Here is an 18,478-nt window from a genome sequence, read left to right on the forward strand (position 1 = left end):
GTTTCATGTTGATAATCCTGAGCTGCGATAAACCAACTCTGTAAACAGCAATTTGTTTTTAGCTTAATCCCTTCTCTTTCTGTAGTGTCAATTACATTTCAATGAATCCCTTCTCTTTCTGTAGTGTCAATTACATTTCAATGAATCCCTTCTCTTTCTGTAGTGTGAATTGAATTTCCGTTAATCCCTTCTCTTTCTGTAGTGTGAATTTAATTTCCGTTAATCCCTTCTCTTTCCGTAGTGTGAATTTAATTTCCGTTAATCCCTTCTCTTTCTGTAGTGTGAATTTAATTTCCGTTAATCCCTTCTCTTTCTGTAGTGTGAATTGAATTTCCGTTAATCCCTTCTCTTTCCGTAGTGTGAATTGAATTTCCGTTAATCCCTTCTCTTTCTGTAGTGTGAATTTAATTTCCGTTAATCCCTTCTCTTTCCGTAGTGTGAATTGAATTTCCGTTAATCCCTTCTCTTTCCGTAGTGTGAATTGAATTTCCGTTAATCCCTTCTCTTTCTGTAGTGTGAATTTAATTTCCGTTAATCCCTTCTCTTTCCGTAGTGTGAATTGAATTTCCGTTAATCCCTTCTCTTTCTGTAGTGTGAATTTAATTTCCGTTAATCCCTTCTCTTTCCGTAGTGTGAATTGAATTTCCGTTAATCCCTTCTCATTCTGTAGTGTGAATGTAATTTCCGTTACTCCCTTCTCTTTCTGTATTGTGAATTGAATTTCCGTTAATCCCTTCTTGTCACGGTTTTCTGTATGTGAAGGAGAGTCGGACCAAAATGCGGCGTGTAGATTACGATCCATGTTTATTGACTATAGCAACACGAATCTAAATACAAACAGTGCAAAATAATAAACGTAATGAAAACCGAAACAGCCTAAACTGGTGCAAACTAACACTAAGGACAGGAACAATCACCCACAAACACACAGTGAAACCCAGGCTACCTAAATATGGTTCCCAATCAGAGACAATGACGAACACCTGCCTCTGACTGAGAACCATATCAGGCTGAACATAGAAATAGACAAACAAGACATGAAACATAGAATACCCACTCAGATCACACCCTGACCAATCAAAACATAGAAAATACAAAGTAAACTATGGTCAGGGCGTGACAGTACCCCCCCCCCCCAAGGTGCGGACTCCGGCCGCAAAACCTGAACCTATAGGGGAGGGTCTGGGTGGGCATCTGTCCGCGGTGGCGGCTCTGGCGCTGGAAGTGGACCCCACTCAATGACAGTTTTAATCCCCCTCCTAAACGTCCCTAAATAGGTTACCCACCACAATGATAACATGGGACAGAGGGACAGCTCGGGACAGAGGTAACTCGGGACAGATGGGTAGCTCAGCACTGAGAGGAAGCTCAGCACTGAGAAGAAGCTCAGCACTGAGAGGAAGCCCAGGCAGGTAGTAGAAACTACCAGAACCTGGCTGGCTGGCGGTTTCAGCAGATCCTGGTCGACTAGCAGATCTGGAAGAATCTGGTCGACTGGCGGATCTGGGAGAATCTGGTCGACTGGCGGATCTGGGAGAATCTGGTCGACTGGCGGATCTGGGAGAATCTGGTCGACTGGCGGATCTGGGAGAATCTGGTCGACTGGCGGATCTGTTAGAATCTGGTCGACTGGCGGATCTGTTAGAATCTAGTCGACTGGCGGATCTGGGAGAATCTGGTCGACTGGCGGATCTGGGAGAGTCTGGACGACGGGCGGATCTGGAAGAGTCTGGTCGACTGGCAGATCTGGAAGAGTCTGGTCGACTGGCAGATCTGAAAGAGTCTGGTCGACTGGCAGATCTGAAAGAGTCTGGTCGACTGGCAGATCTGAAAGAGTCTGGACGACTGGCAGATCTGGAAGAGTCTGGACGACTGGCAGATCTGGAAGAGTCTGGACGACTGGCAGATCTGGCAGATCTGGAAGAGTCTGGACGACTGGCAGATCTGGAAGAGTCTGGACGACTGGCAGATCTGGAAGAGTCTGGACGACTGGCAGATCTGGAAGAGTCTGGACGACTGGCAGATCTGGAAGAGTCTGGACGACGGGCAGATCTGGAAGAGTCTGGTCGACTGGCAGATCTGGAAGAGTCTGGACGACTGGCAGATCTGGGAGAGTCTGGTCGACCGGCAGATCTGGCTGCTCCATGCTGACTGGCTGCTCAATGCTGACTGGCAGCTCTGGCTGCTCCATGCTGACTGGCAGCTCCATGCCGACTGGCAGCTCTGGCTGCTCCATGCTGACTGGCTGCTCCATGCTGACTGGCGGCTCTGGCTGCTCCATACTGACTGGCAGCTCCATGCCGACTGGCAGCTCCATGCCGACTGGCAGCTCCATGCCGACTGGCAGCTCTGGCTGCTCCATGCTGACTGGCTGCTCCATGCTGACTGGCGGCCCTGGCTGCTCCATGCTAACTGGCAGCTCTGGCGGCTCCTTGCAGACTGGCAGCTCTGGCGGCTCCTTGCAGACAGGCAGCACTGGCGGCTCCTTGCAGACTGGCAGCTCCATGCAGACTGGCAGCTCCTTGCAGGCTGGCAGCTCCTTGCAGACTGGCAGCTCCTTGCAGACTGGCAGCTCCTTGCAGACTGGCAGCTCCTTGCAGACTGGCAGCTCCTTGCAGACTGGCAGCTCCTTGCAGACTGGCAGCTCTGGCTGCTCCATGCAGACTGGCAGTTCTGGCTGCGCTGAACAGGCGGGAGACTCCGACAGCGCAGGAGAGGAGAGAGGCTCCGGCTGCGCTGAACAGGCGGGAGATTCCGGCAGCGCAGGAGAGCAGAAAGGCTCTGGCTGCGCTGAACAGGCGGGAGACTCCGGCAGCGCAGGAGAGTAGAAAGGCTCTGGCTGCGCTGAATAGTCGGGAGACTCCGATAGCGCAGTAGAGAAGAGAGGCTCTGGCTGCGCTGAATAGGCGGGAGACTCCGGCAGCGCAGGAGAGGAGAAAAGCTCTGGCTGCGCTGAACAGGCAGGAGACTCCGATAGCGCAGGAGAGAAAAGAGGCTCTAGCTGCGCTGAACAGGCGGAAGACTCCGATAGCGCATGAGATGAGAGAGGCTCTGGCTGCGCTGAACAGGCGAGGCGCACTGTAGGCCTGATGCATAGTGCTGGCACAGGACGTGCAAGGCTAGGGATGGGCACAGGAGGCCTGATGCGTGAGACTGGAACCAACTTCACCAGCCGACTAAAACGGACCTCAGGACGAGTATGGAGCGCTAACCCAGGTGCCATCAAATCCCTGACACGTTCCGTCAGGCGAATTCTATGCAAAATGCACCAACACAGCAACTCCCTCATTTCTCTCTCCTCCAATTTCCCCATGAACTCCTTCACAGTCTCTGTTTCACTCACCTCCAACACCGGCTCTGGTTCTGGTCTCCTCCTTGGCTCCTCACGATAAACAGGGAGAGTTGGCTCAGGTCTGGCTCCTGACTCTGCCACACTCTCCCTGAGCCCCCCCCCAATAAATTTTTGGGGCTGACTATGGGGCCTCCGTCCGCGCCGCCTTGCTTGCTTCGCAAACTCCATTCTCCTATATCCTTCCGCGCACTGCTCCATCGAATCCCAGGCGGGCTCCGGCACTCTCCCTGGGTCGGCCGCCCACCTGTCGATCACCTCCCAAGTCGTATACTCCATACTGCACTCCTCTTTGGGCTGCTCCTGTTGTTTCTTCTCCCGCTGCACCTTTGGGCGGCTACACTCCCCTGGTTTAGCCCAGGGTCCTCTCCCGTCAAGGATTTCCTCCCATGTCCAGAAATCCTTATTGCGCATCTCCTCGCGCTGCTCCTGCCTGTTGACACGCTGCTTGGTCCTTTTGTGGTGGGTGATTCTGTCACGGTTTTCTGTATGTGAAGGAGAGTCGGACCAAAATGCGGCGTGTAGATTACGATCCATGTTTATTGACTATAGCAACACGAATCTAAATACAAACAGTGCAAAATAATAAACGTAATGAAAACCGAAACAGCCTAAACTGGTGCAAACTAACACTAAGGACAGGAACAATCACCCACAAACACACAGTGAAACCCAGGCTACCTAAATATGGTTCCCAATCAGAGACAATGACGAACACCTGCCTCTGACTGAGAACCATATCAGGCTGAACATAGAAATAGACAAACAAGACATGAAACATAGAATACCCACTCAGATCACACCCTGACCAATCAAAACATAGAAAATACAAAGTAAACTATGGTCAGGGCGTGACACTTCTCTTTCTGTAGTGTGAATTTAATTTCCGTTAATCCCTTCTCTTTCTGTCTTGTGAATTGAATTTCCGTTAAAACATTATTTGTGATGTTTTTTTCTCTCACTATTATAGCTCACGTTAAGAATGTTTCTATTTTCTCTTGTGGGCCTGTCAATGTCTCAAAGGAAGTATGATGTAGTCGAATGCGTGGATACGTGTGCCAAAACACCTGCGTCCAAATATTCAATGAGTAATCACAGAACAATCCAAACAGTAACGATCGTAATCTAAAGATCTCGATCGTTCACGCACAAACACATTCACACAGAGGGCGGCACACATCTTTCATCCATACACGACCAAACACACACTCTCTCTCTCTCTCTCTCTCTCTCTCTCTCTCTCTTTCTCTCTCCCTGAGAATATGGTATTTACATTCCTCTCTCCCCCTCCCCTTCCAGAATGCATCCCACAGGCCTTTGGTATGGCCCTGTCCCAGGTAATCGCCAACGACCGGACCCACAGGCAGCGCCAGGACGGCCTGCGTCAGGACCCTCCTCACAGGGAGGAGCATAAGGACCCGTCGGACCTGGTGTCGTCCATCCTGCAGTTTGCCACCAAGAGGTCCACCAATAAGGAGCTGTCCAGCAGTAACTCCTCCCTCAGCTCCACCTCGGAGACAGCTAACGAGTCCACGTCGCCCAACACGCCCGAGGCTGCCCCGCGGGCGCGCAGGAGGGTGAGGGTCTCCCCCCACACGCCTACTGTACCAACTCCATGCACACACTCCATCGTTGTGCGTGTGTGTTTGTGTGTGTGTCTGTGACCTCAAGTAGACGTCAGCTTGATAATGCTCTCATTGTGGTCTGCAGGGGGGCATGTCAGTGGACTCCATCACAGATCTGGACAATAACCAATCCCGCCTGTTGGAGGCGCTGCAGCTCTCTCTGCCCGCTGAAGCGCCCAGCAAGAAGGAGAAGCACCGGGACAAGAGGCTGAGCCTCAACCCTATCTACAGACAGGTGCCTCGCCTGGTGGACAGCTGCTGCCAGCACCTGGAGAAGTATGGTACGAATGAACACAGCCCCTCTCACTGACCAGACCTGGGGCCTGTTCAGTATGGCACAATATAGCAAAAGGTTTTGCAAAGGAAAACAAAAACGAGCACAGGTAGCACCTCCCTGTTTCAAAATGTTTCCTATGTGCTGGACACGGCTCTATTCCTGTCTTCAAAATCCTGGTCTTTGTCCGGGATCACTCACCCGATCTGACCCTACAGGGTGCAGTCTGTTGGAGTTTCCAGCCCCACGTCTTTACCCCGCCCTGCACTGCCCAACCAGCCCCACATCTTTACCCTGACCTGCACTGCCCAACCAGCCCCACATCTTTACCCTGCCCTGCCCAACCAGCCCCACATCTTTACCCTGACCTGCACTGCCCAACCAGCCCCACATCTTTACCCTGCCCTGCCCAACCAGCCCCACATCTTTACCCTGCCCTGCCCAACCAGCCCCACATCTTTACCCTGCCCTGCCCAACCAGCCCCACATCTTTACCCTGACCTGCACTGCCCAACCAGCCCCACATCTTTACCCTGACCTGCCCAACCAGCCCCACATCTTTACCCTGACCTGCACTGCCCAACCAGCCCCACATCTTTACCCTGACCTGCACTGCCCAACCAGCCCCACATCTTTACCCTGCCCTGCCCAACCAGCCCCACATCTTTACCCTGACCTGCACTGCCCAACCAGCCCCACATCTTTACCCTGACCTGCACTGCCCAACCAGCCCCACATCTTTACCCTGACCTGCACTGCCCAACCAGCCCCACCCACATCTTTACCCCGCCCTGCACTGCCCAACCAGCCCCACATCTTTACCCTGACCTGCACTGCCCAACCAGCCCCACATCTTTACCCTGACCTGCCCTGCCCAACCAGCCCCACATCTTTACCCTGACCTGCCCTGCCCAACCAGCCCCACATCTTTACCCTGACCTGCACTGCCCAACCAGCCCCACATCTTTACCCTGACCTGCACTGCCCAACCAGCCCCACATCTTTAGCCTGCCCTGCCCAACCAGCCCCACATCTTTACCCTGCCCTGCACTGCCCAACCAAGATGATGTAGAAACAAGACAGTAGTGTCTGGCCATTCATTCCTGACACTCAGTGAACCGACTTTGCAATCCTTCTCAACGTGGACCCCTGGGTTTACTCCCCCCGCTCTCCCACAGTCTTTAAATCCTCACTTGCTGGACTGAATGTTAGGAGCTAAAGTCCTCTAAGGCGTGAATGGGCCACAGCAGCGTTGGTTTAGGTTTGATGGCTCATGATGTCTGTGTTGAAAGGAGGCGTATGGCGGCTGCTTCTTCACGTCTCTTCCATCTGTGATTATTCGGCCTGAGTGTCTCTTTGACCAGGGGAGGATGATGCTCACTTATGTCCTCCGCTGTTTCTTTCCGACAGGTCTTCAGACGGTGGGGATATTCCGAGTGGGGAGCTCCAAGAAGAGAGTGAGGCAGGTGAGAATCTGGGAGAGGCACTTTTTGATACTTCTCACACATTGCTGCACAACACTGTTGTTTCAGCTCACCGTGAGTGGTCGGCGACACCTTGTAACTTAATTCATCTTATTAATAGGTGATCTTGTAGTGTTAACTTAGTTGAAGCATTGATTGTCATGAACTACACATTTTATGAATTGACTGTTCTGGTTGACTATATGGTTTCATAAGTACTTTTTTTTTTTTTACAGGGGCCCATGCTAATTACCTTATATTTCTGCATACTGTGATATAGATAGAAGCTATTCAAATTCAGATATATTAACAGAATATATTTATATTCATGCATTGGTTTTGATATTGCCGCCGCTGCGGAGAATACACACCCACTTAGCATTAGTTCAGCGTCTGTTATTAAAGGAAGCAGAGCAAATGAACTTGTCTCTCGGCTGAAGAGCCAGGCTCCTCTGTAGCCGTGGCCCTGCTCTACAAAGGGACGCAGTCGAGCCTTAATGCCATATTTGTAATTCAAGCAGGGCTTTTAGCATTCATTTCCATCCCAGGGCCTGTATTCAATTTCCATCCCAGTGCTGATCTAGGATCAGATTAGCCTTTTATATCATAATGAATCAGATTACATGGACAGGTATGTTTTGCCTATATCGTCCAGGTGTGGTTTTACTCTCTAGTCTTATTTTGCTCGCCATAAATTTCTTTCCCTCCTTTTTTTTTAAATGCCAGTTGAACATTTGCTTTTGGTTATTGTGGCAGAAAACTCCATTCGTTTTTAGTGTTGTTCTTGGACAATGTCTTTGTTTAAAGGAGATTTGAGTGTTTTCTGAGTTGTGTTCTCCGAGTTTGAACTTCTCGTGTTCTCTGTTTGCGTAGCTCATACGCAACGCTCACAATGGCAGATCTTAATCTTTCATTCAAGTCAGCAAAAACAAGCACTGGTGCCAGCCGGTTTCAGTCTCAGTCTTAAATGGTGTTGTTTCCGTTCTATGATGGGGATTTTTTACATTTATTTCCAACATCTCACCGTTTGAGGGAATACAATGCTCTCAGCGCGTTGAATCAAATTGTCACCATGTGAGACAATTTCCATGACTTCTCACTGTAGTTTGCTGACTTGAAAAAGAACAGACTAGCTCATCGACATCACTTAGTATTTTCAAAGTTACTTTTAAATCTCAACTATCTCTCACTTAAGGAAGTACCTATATTGGTTGGCTACTTCCTGACGACATTTAGATCTGTAACAAAGTTTGTTTAAAAAAAAATCCAAAACACAAGCTATAATCACACTTTGATATAATGCTTCATCAAATACAATACTTGGTTATCATGCTTATCTTACTGGACAAAGTGGACCCATTTTAACCCTGAGTAATGCTAGGGGTCAGATTGTGGAGTAAGTAGGTTGATACAGTATGGGAACAGAACCGGTCGGACCAGGACTACCTGTGAGAATGTTTTCACCGCCAAGGTCACACCTGGTGTGTGCATACCTGTGTATATCTGTGTATATCTGTGTGTATCTGTGTGTCCCCGTAATGTGTGTGGAATGTATTTTTGTGAATCTGTTTGAGTGTTTCTCTTGAGTTCACTTTCTAACTGTAGTCGCTATAAGCAGTAAAGTACGTGGGCTACACGGTATATCTCATGTTCTGTTTAACTCTGTCTCTTAGCTGAGGGAGGAGTTTGACCGGGGAGTGGACGTCCAGTTGGATGAGGAGCACAGTGTCCACGACGTGGCCGCGCTGCTCAAGGAGTTCCTCAGAGACATGCCTGACCCTCTCCTCACCAAGGAGCTCTACACTGCCTTCATAAACACCATGTGTGAGGACACATCAACTTCACTACTTATGAATACTACTCTCTGTGTGTGCAGTAGTAGACTCACTCTTTTCCCTAGGCCCAATCACCTTGGTTGGCCTCTTTCAGTAGGACACACCCTCAGATTGCACTAAACCCACACTTAAGAGTGTATACTTGAGTCAATGACACACAGACATGTTGTATGCTCTGTAAATGTTGGGCTTTAGCCTACCAGAGTGCACACATTGTGCCAAATGTTGTGTATGTGATTGTCGTTGTCTACATGTATGTCTATGCATGTATATTTGGCTATGTGTATGCACTGTATGTGAGAGTGTGACATATTTCTAATGATTTAGACCGAATCCTCACTCTTAACCCCTGACATCTAACCCCTGACCCCTGTCCTGTTCCTCTGTAGTGCTGGACTGTGAGGAGCAGCAGAGTGCCACCCAGCTCCTGGTTTACCTGCTGCCAGCCTGTAACAGCGACACCCTGCACCGCCTCCTGCAGTTCCTCTCTACCGTGGCCAACCACGCCCACGACAGCCAGGACAAAGACGGACAGGAGGTGAGTCGAATACCCCCTCTGTTACCCCCACCGCTCCCCATTATTCCCAAAACAACCACAAGCCCCTACCCCCTAGACCTCCCTAGAAACTAGATCTGAGAGGATTGGATAGGGGTGTAACCGGCGTCAAGCTGCCGTTTCAACAGTATAGCTTCCTCCCTCACTGAGACTAGGTCTCTAACTCGCACCGAGACTAGGGGCACAAGCTCTCAGGAACGTGCAATCAAAACATTGTCATGTAATTGTGTCCCTCTGATGCACAGTGACTGATTTGGTCTCTTGTTCTTCATGGTAGTTGTCCAATCTGTTTAACTAGTTATTTTCTTGAAGCACTCAATAAAAATATAAGGAAACTCAATATAGTATTCTATGAGGTCAATATAGTACTCAATGAGGTCAATATAGTAGTCTATGAGGTCAATATAGTATTTTATGAGGTCAATATAGTATTCTATGACGTCAATATAGTATTCTATTCGGTATAGTAGTCTTTGAGTCAATATAGTATTCTATGAGATTAATATGGTATTCTATGAGGTCAATATGGTATTCTATGAGGTCAATATAGTAGTCTATGAGGTCAATATGGTATTCTATGAGGTCAATATAGTAGTCTATGAGGTCAATATGGTATTCTATTAGGTCAGTATAGTATTCTTTGAGGTCAATATAGTATTCTCTTAGGTCAATATAGTATTCTATGAGGTCAATATAGTATTCTATAAGGTCAATATAGTAGTCTATGAGGTCAATATGGTATTCTATTAGGTCAGTATAGTATTCTCTGAGGTCAATATAGTATTCTCTTAGGTCAATATAGTATTCTATGAGGTCAATATAGTATTCTATAAGGTCAATATAGTAGTCTATGAGGTCAATATGGTATTCTATGAGGTCAATATAGTAATCTATGAGGTTAATATGGTATTCTATGAGGTCAATATATTGTTATCTGGTCGAAAAAAATTTTTTAAATCAGGAAGTATAATGAAAAAGGAATTGTTTTCCATGGTGTGTCTCTCTTTGTTAAAGACAATCAATTGCACTTGTTTGTCTAGTATGTGATTCCATGCTACTGTATGCAGGAATCACCTACAGGACACACTAAAACTGAATGCACTCCCTGTACTGTCAGTTGTTTAGATATAACTGTTTGATAAGCAGCTGGCATTATTGTTATTCCTATGTCCTCATCTCCTCCAGGTGACCGGGAACAAGATGACCTCTCTGAACCTGGCCACCATCTTTGGTCCTAACCTCCTCCACAAGCAGAAGAGTTCAGACAAGGAGTTCAGTGTGCAGAGTTCGGCCCGCGCAGAGGAGAGCACTGCTGTTATCGCTGTCCTCCAGAGGATGATCACAACCTTCCACTCTCTCTTCATGGTGTGTGGGGGGTTCCTTGTGTGTGCGTGCCTGCGCACATATGTCTGTGTTTGAATAAAGAATAAAGATATAAACATACTATGTGTGTGTGTGTGTGTGTGTGTGTGTGTGTGTGTGTGTGTGTGTGTGTGTGTGTGTGTGTGTGTGTGTGTGTGTGTGTGTGTCTGTGTGTGTGTGTGTATATCCTACCCACTCTCCTGTTTAGTCACTCTTTATAATACAACCTTGCACTTGTATGGTAATTGGACAGGCAGGTACTGTGTTTTTACAGTAATGTATTCGTAATAGCCAGCAAACAAGCTACAATTAATGATCACTTTAGATTGGCCAGTAAGTAAGACTCCCTTGTGAGTTCATTGTATACACTACATACAGGCGAGGTGACGCAGTTGTAGAGAAGTTGCAACAACTGCATAGTATACTCAAATCTGTTTATGTAGTTACCATGTCAAATACATGGGCTTAGCACTGACACATTTGATGATCTCTCTATGTCCTGGGTCCATATACATCCATTCAATTTCCATTATCTCTGCCTGTCCTCTTTCATCACACATCCCTCCCTCCCTCCCTCCCTCCCTCCCTCCCTCCCTCCCTCCCTCCCTCCCTCCCTCCCTAGCAGTGCCACTCAGTAAAATATATCTGCATCCCAAATGGCACCCTGTACCCTATATAGTGCACTACCTTTGACCAGGGCTCATAGGGAATACAGTGCCATATGGGACAGAGCCTGTGTTTAAGTTAGAGAATCTCCAGGCTTTACCAGACAATGGCTCTGTCTTATAGAATGAAAACAAAGCTCTGTGGGCCTTTGTTAGTGCTGTTAGAGCTGATCCTGGACCTGATTAAAGGCCTTAGGGCCCAGTTCAGGACCACTACAGATCACAGGCTTCTGAGACAGTGCCAGAGGGACTTATGGGCCAATCCCTTGCACTGATTGTTCCGACACCACCACCACTATTTCCCTGAACAGAAGTTGCATTCGTTGAACTTTGCAGAGGTTGTTTTCTCCTCCGCCCAGATCATGGAATTCAGGGTAGTGGCGGGACAATGGAAAGAGGTCTTGTTAGGTTCTGAAATGTTATCCCTCGTGTTTTATCGACTGGGCTGGGTTGTTTGCTGAAGGTCCTGACGTAAACCAATAAAGATGTTTGTAGCTCTTTAGTCGGATGTGTTTGGACTGTCGTGCTTCATTGCCAAATCACTTCTTTTATTACCCTTGTATTTTATTGCCCATTGCCCAGACACTATACATCAGGGATGGGAAACTTTGATGGGGGCAACAAAAAAATCGGGAACTCATTATGAGGGGCCGCAGTGGCTCATGGGTCGGAGTAAATGTTATTTTTCAAGTTAATTTCCTGCAAACATACTATGTTCATGTATTGATTGGCTTGTGGTCACTGAACGTGAAGATGGAAAAAGTTAGACTCACTTTCACATGAGGTTGTCTTGGACAATAGCACCCCCTAGTGCTCCATCAACTGCCATTACATACATAAACCGTTTTTTATGTACATGTTTGGTTATGTCTGTGGTTATCTGTGTGTAGGTGCCCCCCGACCTGCAGAATGAGGTCCTAATGACTTTACTGGAGACTGATCCTGATGTGGTAGACTATCTGCTCAGGAGAAAAGCATCACAGTGAGTACATTGGTTCCACTGCACATATCACAGTCACACATTTTGAGTACTCATGGAAAGTAGTTGCTTAAGCCTGGTGTTCATGTCTGTTGAGAGAAAGTGGAGAACCCATTATCTATGGCAATATCTTTTTATTCTCTCTACCCATCCTTTTCTCTCCCCCATCCATCCCTCCCTCCACTCCACAGGAGTCCAGACGTGTTGCGATCGGAGGATCCTTTCTCCCTGAGCGAGAGGCGCTCATCCAGTGACTCCAACAAGGTCTCCAGTGGAGAGCTGTCCCCCTATGACAACAACTCCCCCATCCTGTCTGAGCACCCGGGGGAAGGGACCAGCCCAGGGTCAGAGAGGCTCTTTCATGTCCCAGAACAGTACACCCTGGTGAGGCAGGTGGAAGGACGGACACGGAACCCCCATGGGTCCAATCCCTGGGTCTCAAAGGGTGAGAGGACTACTGTCCAGTCTTACTTAGCTGTGGTTGATATGATCGTGGTGGTGGTGGTGATAATTAAGACGATGATGATGATGATTGTGGTGAAGGTGATGATGATGATTATAATCTTGATAATGATGTTGATTACAGTGCCTTGCGAAAGTATTCGGCCCCCTTGAACTTTGCGACCTTTTGCCACATTTCAGGCTTCAAACATAAAGATATAAAACTGTATTTTTTTGTGAAGAATCAACAACAAGTAGAAAACAATCATGAAGTGGAACGACATTTATTGGATATTTCAAACTTTTTTAACAAATCAAAAACTGAAAAATTGGGCGTGCAAAATTATTCAGCCCCTTTACTTTCAGTGCAGCAAACTCTCTCCAGAAGTTCAGTGAGGATCTCTGAATGATCCAATGTTGACCTAAATGACTAATGATGATAAATACAATGCACCTGTGTGTAATCAAGTCTCCGTATAAATGCACCTGCACTGTGATAGTCTCAGAGGTCCGTTAAAAGCGCAGAGAGCATCATGAAGAACAAGAAACACACCAGGCAGGTCCGAGATACTGTTGTGAAGAAGTTTAAAGCCGGATTTGGATACAAAAAGATTTCCCAAGCTTTAAACATCCCAAGGAGCACTGTGCAAGCGATAATATTGAAATGGAAGGAGTATCAGACCACTGCAAATCTACCAAGACCTGGCCGTCCCTATAAACTTTCAGGTCATACAAGGAGAAGACTGATCAGAGATGCAGCCAAGAGGCCCATGATCACTCTGGATGAACTGCAGAGATCTACAGCTGAGGTGGGAGACTCTGTCCATAGGACAACAATCAGTCGTATATTGCACAAATCTGGCCTTTATGGAAGAGTGGCAAGAAAGCCATTTCTTAAAGATATCCATAAAAAGTGTTGTTTAAAGTTTGCCACAAGCCACCTGGGAGACACACCAAACATGTGGAAGAAGGTGCTCTGGTCAGATGAAACCAAAATTGAACTTTTTGGCAACAATGCAAAACGTTATGTTTGGCGTAAAAGCAACACAGCTCATCACCCTGAACACTGTCAAACATGGTGGTGGCAGCATCATGGTTTGTGCCTGCTTTTCTTCAGCAGGGACAGGGAAGATGGTTACAATTGTTGGGAAGATGGATGGAGCCAAATACAGGACCATTCTGGAAGAAAACCTGATGGAGTCTGCAAAAGACCTGAGACTGGGACGGAGATTTGTCTTCCAACAAGACAATGATACAAAACATAAAGCAAAATCTACAATGGAATGGTTCAATAATAAACATATCCAGGTGTTAGAATGGCCAAGTCAAAGTCCAGACCTGAATCCAATCGAGAATCTGTGGAAAGAACTGAAAACTGCTGTTCACAAATGCTCTCCATCCAACCTCACTGAGCTCGAGCTGTTTTGCAAGGAGGAATGGGAAAAAATGTCAGTCTCTCGATGTGCAAAACTGATAGAGACATACCCCAAGCGACTTACAGCTGTAATCGCAGCAAAAGGTGGCGCTACAAAGTATTAACTTAAGGGGGCTGAATAATTTTGCACGCCCAATTTTTCAGTTTTTGATTTGTTAAAAAAGTTTGAAATATCCAATAAATGTCATTCCACTTCATGATTGTGTCCCACTTGTTGTTGATTCTTCACCAAAAAAATACAGTTTTATATCTTTATGTTTGAAGCCTGAAATGTGGCAAAATGTCGCAAAGTTCAAGGGGGCCGAATACTTTCGCAAGGCACTGTATAATCTTGATGATGATGATGAGTATGACGGTCCCTAAACACGGTCATGTTCATTATGTTCTATGTGTCAGAGGAGCATGCTAATATCTGGGGAGCCTGGCATTCTACTCTGAAACCAGGGCTGAAGGACCAGGCTTATGCAGGTAAGCTGTTGAAATGTAACAATCACATTTTTGGACTTTTACTTATCTTCGTTTTCGGACTTTTCCCATTGACATTTGTATCTCCAGGTTCCCATAGCAACATGTCAGAGGGCAGCTCACGCAGCTCCCAGGAAGGACTTGACTGTCTCCAAGGCGATGCCAGGCAGGTGGTACGACGGACACAGACCTCGCTGGGCGTGGCTGAGTGCAGGCCCCACCCCCCTGTGACACGGGTCTGCAGCAGCCCTCACGGCGAGGCGGGACGGCCGCTCCTCCTGCTGAGCCTCAACCCTTTGACCCCACCCCATCCGCACCCCGACAGCCAATCAGCAGCCAGCAGCGCAGAGGACCTCCCCCAGGGAATTAGACACCAGGCTATCCTCAGCCCTAACTCTGCCCACTTGGGTCCCGCCCTCTCAGGGCGTCCACCCCCTCCCCCGTACAACAGCTCGTCCTCCAGGCTCTCCCCTGCTGCCTCTAAACCAGCCCAGCCTGTCTCCCCCTCCCCCGCAGCACCCCTTCATCAGCAACCCCTGCAGGGTGGGAGGCCAACGGTGCCACAGAACTCAGCCTCCCCTACCACGTACAGCATGGTACCCATGAGCCAGGAGTGGCAGGACTGGCAGAGGGACAGATGGCAGATCTGGCAACTCTTGTCCTCGGAAAATGCAGACACACTCCCAGAGACACTGGTGTAAGCTGGACAATCGGACCGTGGGGTGATGCTAACCATCCCTTCCTCCATCCCTCCCCTCTGTCCTCCCCTCTGTCCTTCCCCCCAAACATGGACGCCATGGGGTTGTTTACATGTGCAGCTGCTGCCTATACTACGGACTTGGTACGGAGTCACAAGTGTTTCCTGTTTGCTATGTATTGATCCGCAATTGATGTTGTATCCTGGGGACCCCTTTGTTATTAAATACTCTCTCTGAGCTGTTTGAGAGGATCAAAACTAACTGTCCGCAAGACATACCTCAAACGTCAAGTTCATCAATTTGATTCACAGTTATTACTGCATGTCCACATTTCGATAAGGCCCCAGTTTAAATTGAACTGAATGTAATATGTAGAGGTGACTTTTGAAGACAGGAAGGTTTAACATTTATGGCAACGATTGATAAGCTACAGTCAATTTACATGACCAATCCTACCCTTATATATTTACTGAAGTCATCATATATATTAGTGATCGCTGCTAAATATTCAGAGTGTATTTACTTGCTGATAATATATCCCGGTAAGTATCGTACGAGTTTGTATGAACAGAGTTTTATTCAATGTCAGTCACCAAGTAACAGAGCCCACAGTACTGTTTTTGCAACAGTTTGTATATAAGCATTCTAATGCATTTTAGGTCGACCTAGCTAAACAAAAACCTTTTACAGGCTGTCTAAATGTTTGTGTCGTGTGGTTTTAACACGGTTTAAAAAGTTAACCTCTGTCAAAGCTTTACTGAACAAAATTGGGTTCTAAAAGAAAACTATTATTGCGATCAGTACAGTAATGTGCCACGTGCCAAAGTTCCTTTCCTCTCTCTTTTCATCAAATGTTTTTTGGCCGTCTATAAAGTCTCATCTGCTTTCTCTCATTCCGTAGTTAGCATTGTTCTTTTAGCTTTTGGATTTCACTTCACCATGGTTGCTACAGCATGGCTTATCGTACAAGGTCAAATCAACATGATTCCAATTCCAATGATCTCCCTCATTCCATTAGGTGGTTGATGTCAAGGTTATGGCTGCATAGGAGTATTTTTGGAAGCAGATTAAAAAGACAAGTTCATTGCTTGCCTGACAGGTTCATTGCTTTACCTCTCACTGTATTTATCTGATTGTTATGGGATTTCAACTAGATATTTGCACTTACTCTACTGTGGACTCTGGGAATTGCCCATTTTATTTTTGATTCCTCCTTTTCAACAACAAAACAAACACGTCTCTTGCTTTTGTCATTACGTGCACTGTCTGCCTCTATAACTTACCTTTTTGCTCCCAAATACATTAGTAGTCTCCAATCATTTCCCAGTTTTGTGGATATTTGCTGGCAAATATTGCACACTTTCTAAATGGGAGTTTGGGTGGTTTATGTTTGTTTCAATCCGTCCGCATGTCAGAGGAATTTGATGTGTGATAGACATTGGAATTATTTACAAGGATTCACACATTTCTACATGTCTTTGCAGTGTCCCACAAAATGACAGTACTTGTTTCGAAAACGTGTCCCATCTTTACTTCTATAAAAAAAACGCTTTCAACAGCTTGTGTTTCTAAGCACTATTCTGAATGTCTGTGTGTTTGGAGTCAAGTATGCCATAGATCCATGCTCTTTGAAAATGATTTGATACCCCACATTGCTTTGTGGTTGTCAATGATTTTTTTTGTAGCATGTCATCCAATACATTTTTTTTTCTTAATAACTATTATGTCTAACAATTTTTACTCCCCAAAAAAATCTACAAACACATGTATAAGGCCTGAGTTTTGACCGGATGTCAGCTTTTGTATTGTGTGTCGTCTTAAATGTGCCATGGTGTAATTAAACGTGAAAGAAGGTGTTTTGTGTACTTGGTTGGTTAACAGCTTGTGCCCTGATACGCCTTTTACCAGTGGCAATGTAACCGATGTAAATGTTTGACGGTGTAATAACAGTTTTGAACCAAAAGAGGGGACCCTAGATCTTTTTGCTTAGTCATCTTGTCCATCTTGTCATTCTAAAGGTATCTAAATCCTCCACATCATCCTTTATCACCCAACGCTCTTTTAAAACCATTTGGATATAGTTGGACAATTTCATAATTCTTCACCTTGAGGAAAAATCATATGAAAAGAGAGAGGAGGCGAGAGGGCGAACGAGAGAGTGTGGGAAGGGAGGAGGTAAGAGTGAAGACCAATACCTCCGTGTTAGAAACCTGAGATGAGAACGTTCCACGCATGGCGGCTTTAATTCCCACTGAGCTCAGGAGAAGTCCTAAATCTGTTTACGGCGTAGAACAGAGCTGACAACTAACTTCCAGGAGATCATTACCCACATCTTAATTGGTCATGTCCTGCTAATCCCGTGTGTAAGTACAGCCAGAGAGATGTGGTCAGAAGACACAATGATTTCCCACCGACGTCAGAGGATCATAGAAACATGGTCTACTCTTTGATAATTTGACGATTGATTAAGCTATTCAGTAGGTCATTTCGTGCAATTACTTGCAAACCATCAACTATAAGTATTTTGAACATTTGAAAATGAATCAAATCCCCTAGCTTAAAATAGTTCAAAGGGATGTTAAGCTTTCTGTGGAAAATTGCTTCCATAAAACAAAATCATTCTGATTTGTGCAATCAGACTGCATAATGATCTGAAAACGGACTTCCTCGAAGATAGCTGACATTCAATGGTGCAGTGTCCCATGGACTGTTCAGAATCCCCTCTAGTTTGGCATCCAATCCGGCAGTCAAAGCATGTGATTCAAGTATTTCCTTTAAAGCCTGTGGTTCACCCAATCGGAATTCCAATCACTGTGTATCTGTAGACCACTGAATATTTCCCTCCTTTTTTTCCCAGAAGGCAGCGGTAGGTCTTACAATCCTTACTAAATTTGGGCTCAATTTCCCCTTAGCCTGGTGTAAGCACAGACACAAGGAGAGAAAGGATACAAGACATAATGAATCAATCAGATTTTTTTCTCTCTCAAGTTATCAATGAGTACATCTTACTGACATCAACCACTTATTAAGAGAGGGATACATTTTTCTATTAGTTCCCAGTGGATATCTTAGTCTATGGAAAGCAGTGATCATACTCTACAGGTATGGAGCGGTGTAGCTATTTGCCCTTGTCCACCTGACATTAACCATGCATTGTAATAGATTGTCAGTGTTGCAGAACAAGCAGATACAGTGGAGGCAGATGATCGCATGCAGGCCACAGTAATTCCCTCTGTCTCCGGTTTGGCTCTTGCAAAGTGGAACCATGGGGACCAGATGGTTCTGGAGCCAGACCCAAGGCTGACCTCAATCCTTAGCCCAGTGGAGGAGG

At 46.4% G+C, this 18,478-nt stretch overlaps 1 protein-coding gene across 4 annotated transcripts in view; it reads left to right on the top strand.

Moving 5' to 3' along the window:
• LOC110495817 (rho GTPase-activating protein 6) overlaps nucleotides 1-17,003 on the top strand; it is a 90,802-nt gene extending 73,799 nt beyond the window's left edge. For 2 of the 4 annotated variants that reach the window (XM_021571269.3, XM_021571271.3), the window contains exons 4-13: nucleotides 4,649-4,926; nucleotides 5,060-5,255; nucleotides 6,659-6,714; nucleotides 8,385-8,535; nucleotides 8,936-9,084; nucleotides 10,288-10,467; nucleotides 12,020-12,111; nucleotides 12,300-12,553; nucleotides 14,381-14,452; nucleotides 14,540-17,003. In XM_021571269.3, the coding sequence (XP_021426944.3) occupies nucleotides 4,649-4,926; nucleotides 5,060-5,255; nucleotides 6,659-6,714; nucleotides 8,385-8,535; nucleotides 8,936-9,084; nucleotides 10,288-10,467; nucleotides 12,020-12,111; nucleotides 12,300-12,553; nucleotides 14,381-14,452; nucleotides 14,540-15,150 (2,039 nt within the window). In that variant the 3' untranslated portion in view covers nucleotides 15,151-17,003. The remainder of the gene's footprint in view (nucleotides 1-4,648; nucleotides 4,927-5,059; nucleotides 5,256-6,658; nucleotides 6,715-8,384; nucleotides 8,536-8,935; nucleotides 9,085-10,287; nucleotides 10,468-12,019; nucleotides 12,112-12,299; nucleotides 12,554-14,380; nucleotides 14,453-14,539) is intronic. The other 2 variants (XM_021571270.3, XM_090208101.1) reach the window with 1 other exon arrangement.
• Nucleotides 17,004-18,478: the final 1,475 nt, after the last annotated feature.

This window comes from Oncorhynchus mykiss, chromosome 18, assembly GCF_057628025.1.
Source record: "Oncorhynchus mykiss isolate SJ-2025 chromosome 18, ASM5762802v1, whole genome shotgun sequence".
Classification (NCBI taxonomy): Eukaryota; Metazoa; Chordata; class Actinopteri; order Salmoniformes; family Salmonidae; genus Oncorhynchus; species Oncorhynchus mykiss.